Source organism: Pteropus alecto, unplaced genomic scaffold, assembly GCF_000325575.1.
Source record: "Pteropus alecto unplaced genomic scaffold, ASM32557v1 scaffold8, whole genome shotgun sequence".
NCBI classification, from domain to species: Eukaryota; Metazoa; Chordata; class Mammalia; order Chiroptera; family Pteropodidae; genus Pteropus; species Pteropus alecto.
In genome coordinates, this window is record NW_006494609.1 from 20,944,768 (window position 1) to 20,967,372 (window position 22,605).

A 22,605-nucleotide genomic window follows, 5' to 3' on the forward strand; every position below is an offset into this window, starting at 1 on the left:
CCGTACTCCCAGGAGCGGGCGGGCACGGAGGAAAGGAAGCCCCGCCCCCCCACCCATCCACGTGGGGCTCCTTGTTTGGGTGACCGGCCGCTGTGGGCAGGTCCCCTTTCGGGGTTCACTTCAGGGCAGCTACTCTCGCCCCTCCTTCCTACTCCCAAGGGGCTTCTGGCCCCCTGCGTGGGACCTCTTGCTGCAGCAGTTTTGTGTGCGAGAAGCACCTACTGTGTGCTCCCTGGCGGGGAGGTGGCACCTGACTAAGGGCGGGGGCTCGAGGGTGAACACTGACACAGGGGTACCCGGTTCCCTGCTCAGCTGTCTGCCCGCAGGTGACCGCTCAGAACCCCACACCCAGGACCCTGGGCCAATTTGTATGTGGTGACCAGGGGCAGGAACCTCTCAGAGGGGGCTGTCCTGGCTCAGGGATGGGTGAGTGTCTCGGTAACGCCCACCTCCAGTGTCCCTCGGCAGGGTGGGAGCACAGCACCAGGTCCCAGGGGTGCCTCCTTCCTCCTGGGCCAGCTGAGAGCCACCGCTAACTCAGGTGGCCTTGGCAAATCCCTCCTCCCACACTGCACCTGGGGTCCTCGCTGCAGAGTGGAGATGACAGTGACTAGCCCTACTGACCTCACAGGTAGGGAGGGAACAGGGAGGCGTGGAGCACTGCGGGGGACAAGGGGTGGGGGAGCGGGGGGTCACTCCCTCAGGGCTCTTCCTGTCATTTTGTAAAGCTGAAAACTGACGCCAGCTCAGAGCGGGGGCAGGTCCCAGAAAGACTCTAAAGACTCTAAAGGCAGAACCAGGGCCCCTTGGGTGGCGGTCAGCTCCCAAAAGGGACAGGAGGGGTCCGAAGTGCAGGGACCCAGAGCAGACAGAGTATCACACAGCCCTCAAGGCAGCCGCCCCCACCCCGAACACCACGGCACACAAGCCCCGCCACGCAGCTCTACCTGAAGCCAGCTCCTCCGGACGTAAGGGTGGGGCAGCTGGAAGGGAAGAGAAGCAGTGTCACCCAGCAAACGCCAGCCGTGCCCGTCACCCTGCCCCCCGACCCTGGACACCCATCAGCGCAAAGCCACCAGGACCGCAGCTTGGCCGGAGTGGTTTTCCCACACCACAGGCTGGGGCAGGGGGTCCCCGAGGCACCTCACAGGAGCCTTATGATTTTAAAACTCCAGATTTAACAAGGACTGACCACATGGGCCACACACTGGCACTGGGGCCTGACCCTTCACAGGCCCGCAAGGTTCACACCAAAATGTGGCTACCCTTGGAGAGAAAAGCAGCCCTTCTGAGAGGGCGGGGTGGGGTGCATGGGCCTGGAGACACCCCCAGATCTGAGCCAGCTGGGAGAGGCCCCAACGGAACGGGCCCCCACTGGCCCCCGCTCTGTCCTCAGGGCCTTCGCAAGAGCCGACTGGGAGCACCGAACAGATTTACTCCCTTTTTCTTTTTCAGTGTTAAGAGAACTCATTTGCAGGCTACCAAGAACATAGCTGGGGGCCCAGAAGGTTCTTTCTAATAAGCACTCAAATGGGGCAGCGGAGACCCGCATGTGGTTAACGGGCAGCTACTGTCACTTTCCCGCAGCTGGCACTGCCCCGCCTCCCCACGCAGTTTCTGGCCCTCGATCCCATTTTCCAAACCTAGGTGTACTGTTCAGACCTCGAGGCCTGTGACGGGTGGCTTGTGGACCAGGTCCCTCCACAGTAGCCGTCACCCTCGCATGGGTCCCCTCCAAGGAAAGAGGTGGGCCCCTTTGGATGGGGCACAGGCTTGCAAAATCCAAACCCCACCGCGGCTGCATGGATCTGAGCACCCCACCCACCTTCCAGGCCTCTTGCACATAAACTGGGGTCAAGAAGGACACTCAGCTGCCAGGTGGCCCACGGGCGATGTCAGTGATCGACCCACTCTGTCGGTGCCGCTGGCCAGCCCCAGCCCTGGTGTCGCCAATGACCTGCCCTTTAATCCTGCGGCCGGCACCACTAGGGTCCTGGTTTTGCACATGGGAGGCTAAGCCAGTGGCCCAATGCCACCCAGATGGTAAGTGGCACACAGTCCCCTGGGACCAGAAGAAGGTGAGAGGTCAGCCACCGCCCAAGGCACTCCCCAGACGCGGGCTCCGTTCAGTGCTGCACGCGATGGGGTGGCCTCGCCATCGTCCCCGTCTCACAGGGAAGAAAACCGAGGCGCCAGGAACACGGACTTTTGCCTATGGTGACACAGCAGGTGAGGGCCGGTGCAGGCACTTTCCAGGGCCCCGGCGAACGACACAGCATTGCTGCAGGCTGAACTGTGGGGGAGTGCTAACCCCCAGGACCTCAAACTGTGACCTATTTGGAGATGGGTCTTTACAGAGGTGACCAAGTTAAAGTGAGGTCATCAAGGTGGGCCCTAATCCTAGACAACCAGTGTCCTCATAAAAGGGACACAGACACACGCAGAGGGAAGACTGTGTGAGGACACAGGGAGAAGGCGGCCGTGACAAGCCACGGAGAGAGGCCCGGGAGGCAGCCTTCCCTCCCGGCCTCAGAAGGAACCATCTCCATCCACCCTGATCTTGGACTTCCGGCCCCCAGAACCGTGAGCCCAGTACGTGTTGCAGCAGCCCTTGCAAACTAACACGACCACCCCGGCCAGGAAATCCTGCTCCGCCTAGGCCTCAGTTTCCCCATCTGCGCTTGGTGTAAATCCTGGGGTTGCTTCCAGCCTGAGCATTCAGCCACCAGTGCGGCACAGCAGGATGGGGGGAGTGGGGGGTGAGGCAGGCAGGCTGGGGGCTGTTCAGTCACAGACCTGGACCACTGCCTGCACTCCCCCAGATGGCCGCCTGCTTGCCCAGTGTGACACAGCATTGCAAGCTTCTTGCGCCTTTGTAAAGCTGGCTTCTGAGCACACACAGAGGCTTCATTTATCAGCCCAGCAGGGGCGTGAACCGAGGAAAAGACAGAGCTGAGTCCCCAGCATCCATTACAGCCGCCCCCCACCCCAGCCCGACCGGGCACAGAGAATCCACAGGAAAAATAATAACGTGTACGGGGGCTCGAGATGAATCATCACAGAGGAAGCAGCTGTGTTGATGAAATTTTAAGGCCGGCAAGAGAAAGAAAATGTGAACGGCAACACAGTAACACGGTCTGCGAAGGCTCCGGCACGGTTCTAATTAAAGCTATTTTGGAGTTAAGTAGAGGCCATGGGGGAAGGGGGTGGGCAGTGGGAAGTGGGAATCCGACGGGCCCTCTGCCCTCCCACCCAAACCCCAAAGCAACGTCCCCTTAAGACAGTTAAAAGAATAATATTACTCTCCAGCTCTCTGCCAACAGGCAGATCCCCTACTTTGCACAGAGCTGGAGTTTTCCACGCAATTCAATGTCAGCGACAAGATGTAAGTGCCAGAATCGTAAAATCGCACAAGCCAGAGCTCATGAGGCCAAGGTCGGAATCCCACCCACAGCGGCAATCTCGTTCTTCAAGATTCCCAATCATGGTCATCCAGCCATCACTTGATTTCCTCCAAAGATGATACTCTCACTGTCTTATAAAGCAGCTCGCCCTTGGCTGAACAGACCTTCCTTATTCTGGGCAGGAGCTAGCTTCCCCTCTTGGCCTAGGACTCCAGGTTGGGGGTGGGGTGGGGTGAGGGGGCAGCCAGGGGCTCTTCAAAATGCATCCACCTGGTCTAACTGAGCTGAGCCCTGGAGATGCAGACTTGGCCACTCAGACTCTACAGCTTAAGCAGCTGACAGTCCAGCAGGGGTGAGGACCAGGCTCCCCAAGGGAGGATTCAACACCCTACCAGTGAGGGCGGGCAGCCCACAGGGCGAGAGCTCAGAGCAAGCACAGAGCCAGGTGGGGGTGACTGGGAAGGCTGTCGGCAGGAGGCCATTCCTGAGGGGGGAGCCCATGACTTATGGGACCCCCTTCCAATAAGGCCAGTACTCTCGCCGTGGGCCAAGCCCTGATCATGGGGCTCTCCCCACCTCCGCTGTCCTCCAGCAGCCCCCTTGTGCACGCGAGTCCTGCTGGCTGGGACAGGTGTGAGACTGGACAGCAAGCTCCCTGACTGCAGGTCTCTGCCTGGTCAGCCCTACACCCCAGGGCCATGCGCTCAGCAGAGGGAGCCTCGGGGTGTCCATTTTATAGGTGAGCAAACAGGGACGAGAAGCGGCTTGAGGATCCTTATAAGGCTGGTCCACCTGAGCTGCCCTCCGTGTGAAACCTCCCCGAAGGCAAGCAAGGTGTGAACTGCCACCAAGAAGCCTGCAGGGAGGGGGTGGCCCTCCTCCAAGGCCAGCGACACCCACCCACCCTCCAGGGCAAGCTCTGGTGACGGTGGCTGGCAGGGGCAGCAGGAGCCCCATGGGTGAACCTGGAGACGCCTGCCAAAGCCAGCAGCTCCTCAGTGCTTGTCCTGCCTGCAGGTCGAGGGCGAGACGAGGGTGGGTGGTCGCAAGGCACCAGCGAGGCCAAGGCCGTAGTGCCACACGGCTGCCTTCCTCCCGGCACACTGGGTGTAGCCCTGACACCCACTCACTGAGAGACCCTCGGTGAGGCCCCGGCCCACCAGCAGAGTCCCTGCTGAGGAGGAGACGAGGGATGGGACCTGGGTGGCTGCCCACCACGACACACGCCCGAACACACAGCTGCTACCCGAGCAGCTCAGCTTCACAAGGCTTCCTTCGAGGAGAAAGAAGTTCTACAGAAATTAGACACGGGACCTTCCACACGGGGTGGGCTCTGAGCTCTCAGCGCTTCTCCTGTCCCAGCCACAAGTGGGCAGAAACACGGTCCTGGCCCTAAGTCCCAATCTAACTGCCTGCGGCCCGCCAGCCCCATCCGACGGTGTCTGTGCCTGGCGTGCCTGGCCCAGCCATGGGCACAGGTGGGGCCAGAACGCACTGCTGCCTCCAGGCCAAGACACTCACCCACTCACGCCCAGGCAGCTGCTGTCCCCCTAATACCCCAGACAGAGGGCCCCTGTCCCCCTCCCCCTCTGCACACATGGGCGCGGGGGGCTGAGCGTGTGCACGTTTCCACAAGTCCCAGTCCCCCACTTGGAACTGGGGTGTGTTTTCCCAGTGGGACAATGTGGTCCAGGAGAGCAGAGGCCACAGGATCAGGGACACTTCTGTCCTTGTAGAGACAGGGCCACAAGCACTGCTCCAGCTGGACCGTGGGACAACGCTGCAGACAGCATCCCAAATTCGCGCCTTGAGCTCTCATCCTGCTCTCCCAGGAGCGATGGGCAAAGAATGGACAGATGGGGAGACTCGCACAGCCACCACCCCACCTGCCCGAGGCTTCGGCCACCAGACGGGCACCTGCTCCTGAGCCCTAATGCTGCCTCACCATCCCCAACTCCCTGTAACAATCACTTCTGCCCACAGCTCCCACGGCCTACCCGACTCCCCAGCCTCTCCCACCCCTGCCAGCCTCGAGGGGCCAGCGTGGCTTGTGGGCATGCCCTTCCACCATGCGGGGCCTTAAACCCCCACACCGAGTCACGAAACCAGCCATATAATTCAATGCCTGGCTCGGCACCTGAGCGGGGTGCGGAGTCAGGGGGACCACAGACCTGTACCCTGCACTCTGCCGAGTCCTGCAGAGCTGCGGGAACTATCCACAAGGCCCCAGTAGGAGCGATGCACGGGGGCTGTGCTCACGCTTGGGCAGTGAGCCCCCAGCAGCCGCCCGGCAGGCAGAGAGGGTGCCGCGGGCTCCCTGAGCAGGCAGTGGCGCCGAGCCCACCGGTCCCCTAGCAACCGGGGCCAGGCAGCTGAACCTCCCCTGGGGCTGGTTCCCAGAGAAACACTCTGGGCATCCCGGCTCTGAACCAGAGTGTGGCCGGGGAGGGGAAGGGGAGATTAAGCCAGGAATGGGTACAAGGGGATGAGAGGCTAGAGGGGTCAGCCAAGCCAACCGGTCCCCTGAACCCTGGCCGGAGGCTGACCACAGCCTCCCATCACTGCCCCACGCCCAGCAGGAAAGGCCCCGCTACGCTGCAGCGGCCGTGCCCTGCTCTGCCTCTCAGCCTGCACTGCCCTCCCCCACTGCCCCTGCGCTGGGGACGTGACGGGGACGACACACGGCCTCATCTGCCTGTCGGCACCAGCCAGGTTCAGAGGGAGGAAGGTGGACCCTGACCAGGGAAGGGAGTTCCCCATGTGGGTCTGGGGGAACCGTGCCAGCCTGCCTCTCCGGCCTTGAGTCACCCAGCTGTCACAGGGGCAAAGCAAGTGGCCCATTCCTGTCTGCGACATCTCTGGGACAGGCCCAGTGGGACCCCCACGGACCTTGCAGACCACTGAAGGGCAGACAGTGGAAGGATGTGACAGCGGGAACCCCAGAGGCTGTGGAGCAAGGGCCAGGTGCCGGCGTCCCAGGAGGTGACCTGGGGCGGAAGTGGCTGGCGGTGGCAGGCGACGGGCATGAAGGGGAAAGGAGCCGAGGGAAGCTGGGACGAGGTGGACACAGGAGCGGTGGGCGGGTGGAAGGCTCAGGCTGGCCCTCAGGTGCGACGGGCACGGTCCCCGAGTCCTCCCCCAGCTGGCCTACCTGTGCGGCGAGCTTGTCACTCTCCAGCAGCTTCCCCTTGGACTCCAGCTGTCTGATGTGAGTGGACGAGGGATCTGCAATGACACAGGAATGTGGGGGGCACGTTAACTTGGTCTCCAGCGGGAGAGCGGCCCTCCCCACACCCCCTGCAGAAGCGAGATGAGGGGCGTCCCGGGCCGACGCCCTCAGCCTCCGCGATGCCTCGGGTCCAAAATGAGTCCTCTCCAACACTCCCTTGATGGGACCCCACAACCAGGGACATTTTTTGTACCCCCACAGTATTTGTTCATTGTTTATTTATCAAGAGAAACTATTTCTTAGCCCAAATATTCATGCTTCCAAGTTCAGGAACACAGTTCAGTAACAAATTTCCGTGTAAGTCAATTCAAATTCTTTACATTCTGGAATGGCTCTGCACCCTCAAAGATACCGGCCTTCCTCATCTCCTGAGAATCTTTCACGGAATCATAATTTCCATCGAAATCTGCGTGTGCCTTCTTCCTTGGTTCAGCCACAGCAAACTTATAAAAAGCTGCAACCCCCAGGGAGTCTGGGGTCCACATGGGGAAACTGAGGCTCCTAGGCATGCCAGCTCAGAGTCCGGGGTCCTCTGTGCCTGACTCGCGGGAGCTCCCACAACGGCGGTGGAAGAGGCACGTACGGCAGGTAAGCCTCCACCTTCCTACAAGACTCTCGCCACCAGGAGCCAGGCGTGGGGACACACCCCCCACCTGCCCCAGCTTCTGAACACAGCAGAGGTTGAAACCCACCCTCCCTCAGCACGCTGACCCCCTTCTACAATCATAAGCGGGCAGAATTCCCCACCCAGAGCCCTGGTCCTGCCTCAGCCATCAGGGTCAGAGGACAAAAGTGATGACGAAGTCACCCCGGGCCAGGCCTAGAGCAGGGGACCTCCTGGGGAGGGGCCGGAGGGAGGGAGGGCAGAGCAGGATAGGGCGGCCCAGGGGGCCAGGGGCCGGGCCGTCCAGGCAGGCACAGGTGCAGAGGCAGGAAGGGCCGGGAATCGGGTCTGTGCCAGGCGCTGTTGGGCTCCTCCCCAGGGTGCTCGGCGGTACCTGGTCAAGGACAGGCCACGTGCCTCTCGTTCACGTGAGAACCTCACCAAGGCTCACACAGCCCAGATGCCAGCCTGGGCCCCACGCACCCCAGGCCAGCCGCTACTGCTCCTGCTGTGCCCCCTGCCCACGGCAGGACACAGGGTCTTCCCAGATCACCCTGCTGACCCTCTGTGTCCGAGGCCAGCTCTCTAGTCCCCCACACTACCGCCTCAGGGACTGGGGGACTCGGAATGGACCCCTCGGGGCTTTTAACAGTCCTGGGTGGGCAAAGAGGGCCTGGGTGCTGCTGGAGAACACGCTGGACCATCACACGCTGTGGGAATAATAAAGCGTCTGTCCACCCCAGTGCACGCCTGGCACCACCCAGTAAACCCCGCCCCTTGGCGTCCTCGCCGATGACATGGACGTCAGGCCCCTCCCCGGCCAGTGCCCCGGAGGACTGGGGTGGCAGTAGCTCTCTCCCCAGCATGCTGTGACCTTCCCACACCAGGGCTTGGCCCAGGCCCCAAGAGTTCCTGCCTGCCAGCAAGGCCGTCCCCCGAGGCCGCCCCAGTTATGAGCAGCAGCCCCGAGCCCTGTTTGCCTGCTTCATTTAGTTCCCTAGGCACATGGAAGTATCCCCAGGAGCGCTGTCCGGCCAGCCCCCAGACCAGGCCCAGGAGCACTTGCATTCTTAAGCATTAGGCCCAGCGCAGGGCAGGAATGGGGAGGCCGGCCCCGCCCACTCGCTGCTGGACAACACCACCCCCCCTCGACTCCAGTCACCTCTCAGGAATGCAGAGCCTTCCGGAGAGGGAGGAGGCAGGCCAGCCCACCCTCAGACCCAGGGATGACACTGGTAACCACCGGCCAGGCCTGCTGGGGAGCTCCACTGGGGGGGCAGGTGAGGTGCTCCCTGCACTGGCCTCACCTCACCCCCACTCTGGGCAGCCCCCTTTGACAGCTGAGGAATCGAGGTTCCAAGAGGTGAAATGGCTTGTTCACAGCACCAGGCAGGGCCGCGGCGGAGGTGGGACTGGACCCCAAGTAGTGACCCCGAAGGCCTCCCCACTGGGACCCTGTGTGCACGCCCAGTGCCGGCAGATCCCACCAGCTCGGGCAGGGCACCCTGGCTGGCCTGGGTGGCTGCAGCTGTAAAAAGGCCTTGCCCACACCCTTCTTTGTGGTCATTGCAGTCCATGCCCCCCCATGCCTGCCCCCTGCCTCAGTTTACCCATCAGTCGCCCAAGACTCCCGCGGTCATTGCAGTCCATGCCCCCCCATGCCTGCCCCTGCCTCAGTTTACCCATCAGTCGCCCAAGACTGAGAAGCCATTCCCCATCCCTTTCCACATCTCGCCCATGAAACAGGCCCGATGGGAAGGGCCTCAGTGTTTGGGGTGCGCTGGCCCCCCTGAGCACAGCGGGAGAGATGCGGTGCCACCTGGGCTCCCCAACCCTGTGTGTACTGCGTGCTGTTAGCAGGAGGCTTCCTGGGAATGCCAAGGGGAAACCGCTGGACAAGATGAACGCCGGGGGTGCTCCCAGCTCTCTCGTCAGCACAGGACAGGGAGACCCCGGTGTGGTCTCTCTCTCGGTGGGGTGGGTGGAGGAGGGGGGACCACCACTCAACGCGTGTGACACACGGCAGCCCATGCGTCTGGCAAGGGTCAAACAGGCATCGTCCCCATTTTCCAGATCAGGACGCCATGAGGAACAGTGTCCCCACCTGCTGGTGGGAGAGCAGGGGGCCAGGGCCCCACCTTCCGGCCCTCTCCCCGCTCCCCAGGCCCATCCCTGAAGGCCAGTGCTCAGGATCCCAAGTGTGTGGCACCACACTGTGGAGAGACGCAGGCAGAGACTCTGAGAAAGAAGGCGTGGTACTTGGTCAGCCTGTCTCCTGGACGCCCCGTTACTGCCCAGCCTTGCAGGCAGCCAAGCCAGCCACCCTGCTCACTGCGGCTCCCACCACGGGACAGTGCTGCCAGGCACAGCCTCGAACTCAGGAGAGGGACCAGCCACTGTGTGCGACCAGCGGTCCTACTCAGGTCACTCACTCACACATCGACCCTTTGGGAAGGTGGACGCTATCCCCACCCACAGTCCCCTGACTGTGGGGACGTTTCTGCCTCTCTCTGCCGCGTCCATGGAGGGAATCAGGAGCTCCCTGCATTTCCCTTCTCTGTCAGACTGCGCTTGGAGTCACGGGCTGGGACAGAATCAGCAGACCCGCCGGGCAGCGGGAGGGCTGGACGCACGTCACTGCTCCTGCCTGAGCCAGCTGTTCCCTCAGCCACAGCGGGTCCAACACCCGGCTTCCAGGACAGCAGGGAGGGGAGAGTGGTGACGAAGCCAGCACCAGGGGAGGGACACAGGCCACACCGACAACGCTCCAGCCGCCCACCGCCAGTGCCAGACCTCAGGGCCCACAGGCCAGCTGTCCTCCCTAATGGGCCACACGTGGGCACAGACCAGAGGACACGTCCATGGCCCCAGACCAAAGATCAGGTCCCACTCCACCCGCCTGTTTGGTTTTTCCCCAAACCGCAAATGGCAGCAGAGAACAAAGCACACTTCAGACCACTGGGTGTGCTGGTTTTCTTTTGAGTTTAAAAGGAACAATATGAGTCTTAAAATATTTTAATTCATCCAGTAATTCCAATGGAATCTATCCTAAAAAATTTAATTCTAATTATGAAGGATGCAGACGGTATCAGAGTGGCCAAAACTGGAAATAGTTACGTGTCCCACAAGAGGGTGACACCCTGTCGTCACTCAAACGACGTTCAAGAAGAGTTTCTCTCCTACACAATGTGGCAAACACTTAAGGCCAGTGGAGAGAAACGGACACAAAGTTACATGTATAATTGCTGCTACATTTTAAAAACCTTTGCATTGAAATAAATTCAGGAGGAAGCACACGGAAATACTGAAGGCGGTGATGTCTGCAGGGAGGAATGGGTGACTTTTCAACAAGAAACACTGTTTCCTATTAATTTTCAAATAATCTACTTTGAGAATAGGGAGAAATCTTCCTTTTTTAAAAAAAAAAAAAGAAGAAGAATGGATTAAATGATTGCACCTTCACATTGCAGAGCCACCCGTTGACGTCACTGAAGTTTTTAATCCATGGGAGGCAGAGAGGTGGCCGGGAGGGTGGCCCAGACAGGCGGGCTCAACCAGCCACCCTCTGCCCACTCTCCCAGCTCTGGTCTGGGATCTGTCCCCAGGCCCAGCCCCAAGCCTGCCCCTCAGGATTTGAGACTGCCCCCAGCAAGTCCTAGATAAGCCTCCCCTGCCACGCCAGACCCTGGCCACACACTCAGCTGCCCAAACCAGGTCCTGCACGTTACCAAGAGCCAGGGAGTAGGACACTGGTCACCGTGGGAGCGAGCAGGCGCCTTGTAACAGGAAGGAATGAGAAGTGGACGCTCGGGGAAAGGGGGGTCTAGGAGGGCAGGGGACTCCGGGAAGGGCCTGGCTCCTGGGCGGGTCGATCCTTAGCAGCCTGGGAACTCCTGATCTCACCAGCGCGTCTGAGCCCCAGCCTCTTGGAGACAAGTGTGTAATTAAATTAATCCCAGGGTTTGCAGTAATGAGGAGAGGCACCGAGAGGGAGGGAGGCGTCATCACCCGGCTTCGCTGCTGGGGGTGGAAATGAGGGAGCTGACTCCGGAAGGGACTCTGGGCTGGGCTGGCCCTCCCCTGGCTCCTCCTGGGCCCCCGGACCAATTCCGGGTGACTCACGATGCAGCTTCCATCTGGGGGGACAAGTGAGGGGGACTCCCCACCACATTCTCGCTTCTAGGAGCCAGAACGTCAGCCCTCACTTCACCCTTCCTCAAAGATGCCCTGTGCAGCCAGTGGGAGGTGAGAGTCTCCAGCCTGCAGGGTCCATGAGCCCCTCCCCACTGGCGTCGTTGGCTCCAGCCCAGGGGCCCTGTGCTGGGTCCTGGTGCTGACCAGTAGGCAATCCCGCCTTCTCAGGAGCCATGAGACCAGGTGCCATCTCCTGTCCGGGCCTGGTCTCCTCCCTGGCGAGGCAGTGTCCCCACAGCTTCCTCTTCCATCCCTGCCATAAGAATGTGGGGCCAGAGGCTGTGTGGTCACCGCTGGAGCCCCCGCTCACCTAAACACCGCCCAGCACCCAGTGGGCCCCCGGAAAGTCTGGGGACCTGGCAGGAATTCACCCTGCCACTGGGTCGGGCCAGCTGCCCAAAGGAGTCGGCGCTCAACCCTACAGGCTCCCACCAGCAGCAGCTACAAGAGGCCGGAGCAGGCCCGTGACAGTGGCGCGAGGTCACCAGCTCTGCACGCACTGTCATGGGCCGACCTCGCCTGGGGCTTACATCTTATTTGGGTGAGACAGGGCTCAGGGAGAAGCAGGTTATGTGGAAGGGGCCGTCTGGGAAGCCAGGTGGGGGCGTGGAAACGGGGCAGGGGATGGGAGGGTGGAGGGGGCGGCAAGCCCCCGGGGAGCTCCGGGGGTTCTCAGGGTTACTCGCCTGCCCAAGTGCTCACTGGTGGGGGGCTGCTCCCACGGGGAGGGACCACGGAGGCTGGAGGCTGGAGCCCTGCCCACCCGGAGGGCGGACGGGGGAGCCCCCAGGCAGCGCTACAGGCACCGGCAGGCGAAGCCCGTGGTGGGCACGGAAACAGCAAGTGCCTCGGGGACCCGGGCAGGATGCCAACGGTGTCTGCCACAGACGTCCCCTCTCTGCATAGGTAGAGGCTGGGGGAGGGGCCGTGTCACAGAGACACAAAGGACCTGACTCTCCAGCTACTGCCCCTTCCAGGGTCCCTGCCAGCCCCGCCTCCCTTCCAGACCCCTCCCACTGAGCAGAGTCGCACAAGGTCTCAGGGACAGGCGGGCTTTGTGCAGACCCAGCGGACCCGTGCCTCTCTGTGGGCGCGACGGAGAGAGGGCTGACATTTGCACGAGGCTGCTCGGCTGATTAAATTCCCTTTTCCTTCCACTTCATTAAGAGGGTCGCGGTGGCATCGGGACCGACGGCTCCATGGGGCGGAAGGGCCTCATTAAACACAGGCCCCTCCTCGTTCTAGGGCTCCCTGCTCTCTGCGCCCCAGGGGTGAAACTGGCTCTGACAGCACCTGCCAACTCAGCTTCTGTCCCTTCTCCCCGGCCAGGATGTACCCCCGAGGGTACACGCCCCACACATACCTGCAGTTTGTGGGAGCTGGAAAGCAGGGGGTCCAGGAGGCGCCCCCACTGTCCTCCCTGACGTGAGCAAGGTGCTCCTCCCACCGGTAAGCTCAGACCCTTCGCCCCCAAGGGGAGGCTCTGCCATCCCCGACGGGTGCAGGAATGAGGTACAGCGAGGTGCCGAGTCCTGCAGGTAGAGCTGGCCTAAAGCTCTGTCCACTGCTGTGGTCAAATGTGTGCCCCTCCAAAATTCCTACGTTGAAACCTACTGCCCACCATGATGATGTGAGGGGGGAGGAGCCTTTGGGAGCAGACTAGGTCATGTGGGTGGGGCCCTCATGAGTGACGTTAGTGCTCCTTTAGGAGACCCCAGGGAGCTCTCGTCCCTTCCACCCCGCAAGGACGCAGTGGGGAGACTCCGTCTAGGAACCAGGAGGCAGCCCTCACCGGACGCCAAATCTGCCAGCAGGACGATCTCAGACATTCGGCCTCCAGCACGATGAGAAGTAAATGCCTGCTGCTCACGAGCCCCCAGTCTAGGGTGTCCCGTTACAGACAACAGTGTGGGGGTGACCAGAGGGCATGGGGGTGGGGACGCAGAAGAGGGCAAAGGGGCCAAATGCTATGCTGACAGATTCGACTGTGGGTGGGGAACACACGATGCAATGCACCGATGAGGTATCGAGGGAACCGTATGCCTGAAACCTGTATAACTTTATTAACCACTGTCCCCCAATAAATTTTTAAAAATGAAAAATGAAAATGAAACATGGATACCCATGCCCACCGAGCACCAACGGTGCGCCTCATGCACGTTCACGTCTCCCCACGAGCCGGCAACAGGTCCCCCATTGACGGGTGAAGAATCAGGCTCGGGGAGGGGACGTGACGGCCGTGGACTGGCCGTGGCCGCCTCCTCCCGGGCAGCTGTCCCCTCCCTCGGGCTCAGTGCAGCCTGGAACCGAGGTGGCAGCAGAGGCCACACTTCCAGGAAGTGACCGGTCCGTGGCCGGTGTGACATCCCCGCGCAGCTGCTGCCTGCCCACCCTGCCCCCTGCCCCCAGGCCAGGCTCGGCAGGACGTGGAGCTGACCATTCCTGCAGCCCTCATCTCTGATGCGTGAGCATTTCCAGGTGTCCCCGGCGAGGCCCTGGGCCCCGGTCCAGCAGAGCGGGCAAATGGTCCTGTCTTCTTAAAGGGTTTGGAGGATGTTCCAACCCAAGGCCCAGCTGCTCTCCGGACCCAAAGGGAATTCCTGCAACGCACGACCCGGGACTGGGAAGAACCCACGGGTTTCGCGACAGTGCAGGCGTGAGCTCCATCACTCGGGAGAAACAAGCAGAGGCCGAATGGCCTCCGCCCAAGCATCGTCTGCTGACGGAGCCCCTGAAACACTTAAGGTCCGCAGAGTAGCTGCCAGGCCGTAGGAAGCTGTCACCGACCTCAGTGTGGGTCCACGCACTCTGCCACCCTCCATTCTTCCCGGGACCGTTGCCAGGTGGGCAGAGACAGAATGCTCAGAGAGTGACCAGGTCTGCCCAAGGCCACAGAGCATCACACCCGCTGTCCAAGGACATGGCCCCCTTCTTCGAGGGCCCCTCAGCCTAATGTAAGAGCCGCAGGAATAACCGCATTCACCGGACGGCAGAGAATGGAGTGAAAACAGACAGCCGAGGGGCGAGTGGGCCAGAGCAAGGGCCGACGGGGGCGATCAGCAGCTCTCTCCTCCGGTGACCTTGAGGGCTGCCCAGCGTCCGGAGAGCAGGTAGGCCTTGGGTTGGAACAGCCTCCAAACTCCCTCCGGAAGGAGGCAGCACCTAGGCTGAGCACTGAAGAGCCAGCAGGACTCTGAGAGGCAGTCAGGCAGGGTAGGGATGGAAGTCAAGTCCGAGATGAAGGCACAGTGTGAATGAGCAAAGGCACCAAGATGGGACCGCAACAGGCAGGTTCAGGAACCCCTGAGCCATCAGCCTCTGCCTCCTGGCACACAGCACAGCTGCAGGAGGTGCAGGCTGAACGTGAGACAGGTGTTATTAATGCATGAAGGCGAGCAGGCTGAGGGGAGCATCAGGTTCCTGGGAAGACGCCTCTGGGTGGCGGCAGGCCGAGCTGGGCAGGCTGGGAGGTTCGGGCATGCTGGCCCCCGCTGCTCCCTCCTCTAGCCCTGCCTGCCCACCTGGGCCACACACGGGGGTCTGCAGAGTGGTACGGGCCAGCCCACTGATGACTTCTGGAGCCCTGGATGTGGGAGAGAGTTCTCACGTCCATGCAGGCACCGAGAGAGAAGCTTCTTTCGCATTCGTACGGGTGGTTTCCTGGGTACCTCACGTGCCAGCAGGCACTGAGTAGAACCCTGACCCTCCCATCCCACGTGTAACCCTCACACTGAGCTGGTGACGTAGGTCCTTTTATTATTGTCCCTGTGTATGGAAGAAGAGCCTGCGTCTTCGACAGGTTAAGTAGCAAGGCCAAAGTCACACAGTAGAAACACTGCCCAGGTCACAGGTGTCCAATCTGCTGACATCCAGCACCCCCCACGGCCTCACCTTCATGCCAGGAGATGCGGGATCATGGACGCCTCAAAGGCCACTGAACGGTAAAATGGAACAGCCATGACTGAAGCCCCACCCTCTCCAAACGGAGCCCAAAGAGGAAAGAAAATTAATGGGTGCAGAGAAAAACAAATGATCGCATTAATGAAAACTGAGATCTCTCCACGCCGGCCGCTCGGCCTCCCCGGATAAGGCACATGGCTGTCTCTGGGCTGCCATCTGCCCCTTTGTGTGCTGCACGAGCTGCTCTAGGGACCCCCACAGACCAGCGCCCTCCCCGTCCTGGGCCACAGGGGCGCCCGCAGTTTAATTCCTGGAAAAGCCACGAGGCCTCCCAACCCGTGCTGTATCTCAAGCGAACAGCCGAACGGGAAGGCGGATCCCCACAGGCTCGTTTAGAACGAGCCCCATGGGTCGGCCCGGCAGCCCCTGGGGTTCAGAAAACTCACTCGTGACTCCGCTACCGCTGGGGAGCCTGACAACTCACAGTGAAACTGTCACGGCTTCGAAGCAGCGAGAAAGGGCAAACAGAGAATGCCCTTCCTGTGGCTTCAGCTTCCACGACCAGAAACTAACCTGTGTGTGCGGGTGACCGCGCTGTTAATGCCCCCTCCCCCACCGACCCCGATTCCACTCCAAATGGGAATCGTCGAAAATGGTCGAGAGCAGATGTCTGCAGGTCCTGCCCGGCAGGGGCGCACACTCACACAGCTGCTGGGTCGCCCCCCGCCTGTGGCTCTCAGCATCACTGCACATACACTCACCTGGCTTCCTGGGGACCTTTTAACATCTCTCTTCGCCCCCTCAGACCGACTGAATTGCACGGTGGGGAGGAGTCTGGACATCCATTCTGGACATCCATACACATTTTCGACGTCCTCCTGGAGATTCCGACGTACGCACAGGGCTGGGAACCCTGCTCTAAGCTGAGCGGTGACTGTTCAAGTCAACCGCCTCTTGGGCTCCATCCCCAAGGGGCCCCACACCCACCTGGCCCTGACTACTCACTGGTGGGACTGGCCTCCCGCCAATGCAAGCACATTATGGGGATTGTGGCGAGGCCAGGACAGGCAGGACTGAAGTCTGGGGGTTAGGGTCGAGGCATAAGCAGGTATTGAGATCTCAAATATATGTGCCAAGCCCCTTCGTAGCAAAAAGGGGAGACGGGCGCTGGTTTCAGGAGAAAGGGGGATTTGCTTTCATCGTTCGCTCAACCCAGCCTCTCCTGGGAGCCAGGCAGGCCCAGCATGAGGGACTGGTCAGGCCAGAATGGGGCCAACTCTCCAGCAGAGGAGGCAGGAACCCTGGGGACATTCCAGCCGTGTGCGGAGGCAGGGAGGTGTGGCAGGTGGAGCAGGACAGGGACGCGACTCAGAGCCCCTGCAAGAAGACTGCACCCCTATAATTAGGCAGGGCAGCGAGGACTCGCCCTGTCAGAAATGACACAGACTTGGAGTGGGGGCAGCACGCTGCACTGCCCACATTCACCCAAAACCCACAGAGGGGCTGTTCACCAAAGGACAAGCAACGAAGCCCGCTTAAGGGTGCCATTCCCCCAGAAGGCCGGGGGAGGGCACGTTCTCCCAGCTGTGGGCAGGACCGACTGCCTTCACGCCCAGGGCACCTTGCAAAACTGGTGCCAGGATGTGAACAGCAGAAGCCTTGTGCCTGTGACAGTCACGGAGACTTCGGTTAGGGAGAGGCAGTGCAGCTCCGGGGAAAAATCTGGGCCAAGGGTCCCAGCCCCGGCAGCACCCTCTACACAATCGCGGGCCTCAGTTTCCCCGTATGACATCACAAGAGACTTGTCTCAGCCTGGGCTTGTGAACTGTACTGAGCAGACGTCTTTCCCCCCAAAGAGGCCCACGCCTTAACCCCCAGAATCTGTGACTATGTGACTTCACACGGCAAGAGACGGCCGTGTGATTAAGGTCACGGAACTCAAGACGCAACCCTGGCCTGGACTATCCAGGTGGACCCGACCCCATCGCTGGAATGTTTAAAAACGGAGCGCTTTTCCCGGCTGTGGTCGGGGTGGGACATGACCGGGGAAGAACAGTCAGAGCGACAGCCGGCCCTGGAGGTCGGGGAGGGGCCTCTAGAGGCAGGGGAGGCAGGAGAACCAATTCTCCCCTCAAGCTCCAGAAAGAGCGGAGCCCTCTGCTGACTCCTCCAGAACTGTAAGATGATACGTTTCGTGTTGGTTTAGGCACCGAAGTTGTGGTGACGTGTGACAGCCGCCAAAGGAGACTAACACGGAAACTAAAAGTTGCAGCTGTGTGACTTTGGATCGCTTGTCCAGCACTCTGAGGCTCAGTTTCATTTAAAAGCGTTAAAGGCCAGCCTTCAAAGGCTGCCGCCGGGTCTAAGAAAGGCAGCAGCAGCCGTGACTGTGACTTTGAAAGCCCCTGACGCTTAGTAGATGCTCAGTAAAAACCGCCCCTCCCTTGCACTGCCTGCACTCCGACGGCCTGACCTGGATGGGAGAACAGTGAGCCGAGGGGACACTCACGTCCACTGCAAGACTGACAGCTGGGCCGGGCTCGCCTGAGCCGTGGCTCCTGCCTCCTGTGCAGATCTAGCAAAGGCTGAGGCCTCGCCACAATCTTTAAAAAGTGGGGTCTGAATCTGATTTAGGAATGTAGCACGTGAAGGTCGTCTGAAGCAGACGTGATGGCGTTTGTTCATAAAGCAAGTGGCCCTTCTCTATTTTAGGTTGAGATTTTGGCAGCATGCAGAGTACCAGGAGCTGCTGTGACGTGGAAACTAAGCGAGGCTGGCCCCACACACGGCAGAGAAGCCCCCATACGGAGTCCCCAGGCCAGACGGACACTAGTGACTGATGGCCACCCAGTCCACGTTCACAGACAGAGCAGGTGACTAAAGGCTGAGGCCAGAGCCATGAGGCCAGGCTCGGCCTCTTGCATCCCAGCAAACTGCCCCCTCTGTTGAAAGCCCAGGACACAGGACTCAAGGGGGAGACCGAGCCAAATCCAAGCAGGAAGGAGGGGCCAGCGAAGAAAGGGACCAGCAGGAAGAAATGGCCCAAGCGGCACCCACCCGGGCCCCCGGCCCAACCGGCAACAAGAACCCCAGGCTGAGAGGAAGGCCAGGGAGGGCGTCCTTGGTCACAGGTCGCCTGGGGCTCTGATCTGAATGCCACAAGGGTGGCAGCTGGGTAGTCCAGGTGAAAGGCTCAGGGCGGGGGAGGGGACAAAGCACCTCCCAGGCCAGGTAAGCCTGTGCCCCGACAACCTCCTCCCCTCCCCCCCATCAGGCTGAGACCACCTCCAGCTGCCCCTGGCAGGCTGGGAGAATGGAGGGCTGCTCCTGTGGGACACGGGTGGGTGGGCAGGGCCTGGGCTGCCGCCTGGGTGTGCTGCAATCTCGCCCCTGACCTGACCACTCTGAGAAGCCAACAGACTGTGCGTGTCCGCCCGAGGTTATTATGAGGGCCGAGAGGCTGGCTCAGAGGGCATGGACTGCCGTGGCCCAGGCCAGGCCCTCCTTACAGCTGGCAGGGAGGAGGCGGCCAGAGCCTGGGTGTGGTCAGCAGGTCCAGCTCGCCGCGTGTGCTGGACAAGAACATCCCCACCAGAGCCTCAGTGTCCCCTCAGTACCGTGGAGATGGGCCAGGCTCCCAGAGCCTCGCGAACAGAAGGGTCCGCAGCCTGAACACGGCTCCAGCGGACGGCTCCAGCACTGCGGGAGCTGGTGCCGACGCGGGCTCTGGGTGTCTGGGATGCGGGGGGCCTGCCGGCCTGGCTACCGCCCAGTTGCGTTCCTGTCCTGCCATCACTCATGGCCTCAGCTCTCCGAATCACCTTTCACCCAGTAAATCCAGCTGAAACTGCCCTTTGGACTCACGGTTCTCCCCACAAGGGAGAGAGAGCGTGCACGACTTCTGGGGCCCGAAGGTCACCTCACCTTGATGAACTTGATGAACTTGACAGCAGTGGGTGGCCCGAAATAGGGCTGACAGACCAGGAGCCCACTGTCCTGCTGGCCAGGCACTCGGTCACCCAGCCACTGAGGATGCTCTGGGGGTGTGATCCGATGGGGAGAGGGATCTTCCCTGATGGCCGGAGTAGAAGGTCAGGAGGCCTGAGGTCAGCCGGCTCTCTGTAGCCATAGCTGTGTGACCTAGTGCTGCTGACTAAACGTCTCTGAGCCTCTGCGTCCTCATCTATAATGAGAGGGCTGATGTCTGCTCGCCAGGCTGCTGGGATGACTCTGAAACCTCCAGGCCGGGCCGCTGCGGCTCAGGAATTTGGGGCGCGGTTAATGACCTTCCCACAGGTCCTAGCAGAGCCTTCACAAGCACAAACCCAGGGTCTGGATCCCTCCGTGGCCCTGGAGCCAGGGACTTCCCCAGGGTCCTTGGCGGCTCCAGACTGCAGCCCCTGTGGGCAGACCCGCCTCCCTCGCCCGCCCTGCAGGGATGGTCCTGCTCCACCTGCTCCAAAACTCTGTCCCCATTGCTTTCCCAGTGGCCCCGTCCCCAGCCTTGTTCCTCCCATCCCTCGGTGCCCTCACCCCCCAACTCGCAGCTGGAGGTGACTGCGGTTGTCCCCACACAGAGCTCCGCAGCACGTCTGGCCAAGCCTCCACTGCTGGGGAGCCCCCGGGCCCCTGCACCCCGGCAGGGAGGCCCCTCGCCTGGGCGTGCTGGGCCCCGGGCCCCGAGCACGTCTACACTGGAGTGTGTGCCCCCATGCCAGTCCCTGCAGGCTGCGGCACACACCGAGGCTGGTGCCCAGGGAAGGTTGGCAGCCCTCACACCCCCGCACACTGCCCGCGACCCCCGAAGCCCTGCCCTGGACAGTGCCAGAACCACGAGCCCTCCTCCCGGACCAGACAGCCCCTCAGGCCCTGGCAGGTGACAGGTGAAGCGCGTGATTCGCAAGGGCACACAGGCGTCTCTGGTGAGGAGGGTAGTCTGCGCACGAGGGGCCCGGGCTCAAAGTCCTAGTGTTCCCGCGGGCAGGTCCCCTCCCCTCTCTGGGACCCAGAACACCCCTCTGTACGATGAGGGAGTGGGGACCTCCAAGAGCACTTCTGGCACAGGAGGACATGGGGGACACGGGCCCATCACTGAAGGGCATCGCCGTGCCTGCCCACGCAGCTGTGTTCCTTTAAGGAAGATATGGACGAGAACAGGCCCGAAGGTCAGGAGGCCAGGGCCAGGATGAGGTCAGTGTTTGGTTACTAACGAGAATAAACAGGTGTCAGTTCTGCAGGGGCGGGGCCTGCGGGAGAGGTGCCGTGGGAAGTCAGGTGGGCAGGGCGGGGCGCCAAGGAGGAACTCTCTGTGTCGTCACTCCCACAGGTGACAGGTGACGGCTGGCCGCCAGAAACCGCCCCACAGCCAGCTCCTGGTCTCAGTGGGAGGACAGCGCAAGGCCTGAGAGGGGACCCCAGGGGGCTTTGGCGGTCGGGGCAAAGGGCCTTGAAGGTCAGTCAGCCTATGGCAACCTCTCCTAGCATCGTGGTGAACCAGGGACCCCACGGTGTTCACCAACTTGTCCATGGTCACAGGCCGTCAGTGGTTGTGGTAAGGACAAGGGCAGGTCCCCGGGCCCCACATGGCCCTATAAGGGTGCACGTCAAACCCTAGCTTACTTCTCTCCGGTCCACAGCCAGCTGCTTGTCCTGGGCAACGTGACAATGACAATAATAATGAGAGCCAAGAGTTACAACCCCAATGGATAAATTCAGAATCCTTCTGTCCACACACAGGCTGATGAGGAAGACGGGGGAGGGCCTCTCGCAGCAGAATGCCACCTGCTAAGTTAGGAGGACGGAGGATGTTAGTAGGTCCCTGTCACCACAGCCAGGCTGGGAACCAGCAGATGCTGACCCAGCATGAGGGTGTCCGGTGAGGACAAGACACCCACATGGTCTCCAAGTGCCTCTCACAGGTTATGTATTAATGACAAAGACGGATCACTAACCTCTCCGTGGGAGGGACACCTGTGGGAATCTCCTAAAGCAAGTGACCAAGTTGGCTCCCAAGCGTGGTGCAACCAGGCGCCTCCTGACGGGACGTGCCACCCACACAGCTTCCCCTCGGAGCCAGTCCAGGCCACGCACACAGCCCGCGTGCCACCGTGGGGCGATGTCGGACAGCGACAGCATGTGGCTGGTCTGCACGCCTCAAAAAGTGTCCACGAAACATCAGAGGAAGATGGAGGGCCGGTTCCGAGTGAAAGAAGGCTCAAGAGAGTGTCCGACGTGTGACCCTGGACCAGGAAGTCATTTCTGCGAAGCCCCGTGACGGGACAGGCGGGGTGTCGGCCTGCAAGTCCCTGGTGTTGACCGCCTCAACGCCACTACGTGACAGTCCTTGTTCCTAAGAAGCTCACAGTAGAGCTTTTAATAGACTGAAAGGATGTGTTAGCTCCAACTTCTCCAGTCAGTCAGGAAAAACACAGGCTGCACACAGAGAAACGAGGCAGAAACACTTGGCAGACACTCAGGAGTCCGTGGACTATTCTTGATACGTTTCTGTAACTTTAAACTCACTTCGAAAGAAAGGAAAAAAGAAAAACAGCTTCACCACCGCTTCCAGGACCTCACGGGAGGCACTTGACCTCTGCTGTCTTATCTGATCCTCACAGCAACCCTTTGAGAGAGATGCGGTTATTTCCATTTATCAGTGGGGAAACTGAGGCCCAGAGAAAGGAGGTGACTCCCCAACATCACGCAGCCGGAGGTGACTCTCCAATGTCACTCAGCCGGAGGCGGTGGGGTTGGGAGCCTGAGGCCCGTGCCTGCTCTTGTCCACCAGAGCTCATGATCCTGGGGACACTGCCAGCCGCAGCCCAGGCTAGGGGACACTGGCCCCTTGGCCACTTTATGATCCTGGACAGGTGGGCTGGTCCTCCCCGCTGCCTGTGCTCAGTTGCCCCACCAGCACAGAGGTGAAGAGGGTGGGGCAGAGACACTGGCCTGGAGAAGGGCTGCCAGGCCACCAAGGCTCCCTCCTACTCACCCCAAAGGGGTGCCAGGGAAGCGCCTCCAAAGTCCGCATTAAATGAACCTAATTAGCTTCCCGCATAGGATGCCGGAGGCGAAAGCAGGCTAAAACGCTGTCTGTGCTGACAAGCAAGCAGGCCCATCCCTTGTCCTCTCCCCTGTAGTCATTTAAGAAAAAATACTGCATCTTAGTCCACATCCTTCCAAACATAACACATTAGGAAGATGAAACATCACAGGAGAAAATGCATTTTCAGCTCAGTCTGAGGGGGGAAAAAAAATCAGCCTCTGAGCACACT

General features: G+C 60.9%; 1 protein-coding gene across 3 annotated transcripts in view; it reads right to left on the minus strand.

Moving 5' to 3' along the window:
• The window catches only part of CCDC85C (coiled-coil domain containing 85C), a 75,638-nt gene that overhangs the window by 12,431 nt on the left and 40,602 nt on the right, over positions 1-22,605 (minus strand). For 2 of the 3 annotated variants that reach the window (XM_025042139.1, XM_025042138.1), the window contains exon 2: positions 6,556-6,629. In XM_025042139.1, coding sequence (XP_024897907.1) covers positions 6,556-6,629 — 74 coding nt within the window. Of the gene's footprint in view, positions 1-947; positions 984-6,555; positions 6,630-22,605 lie in introns of all 3 variants that reach the window. The other variant, XM_025042137.1, reaches the window with a different exon arrangement.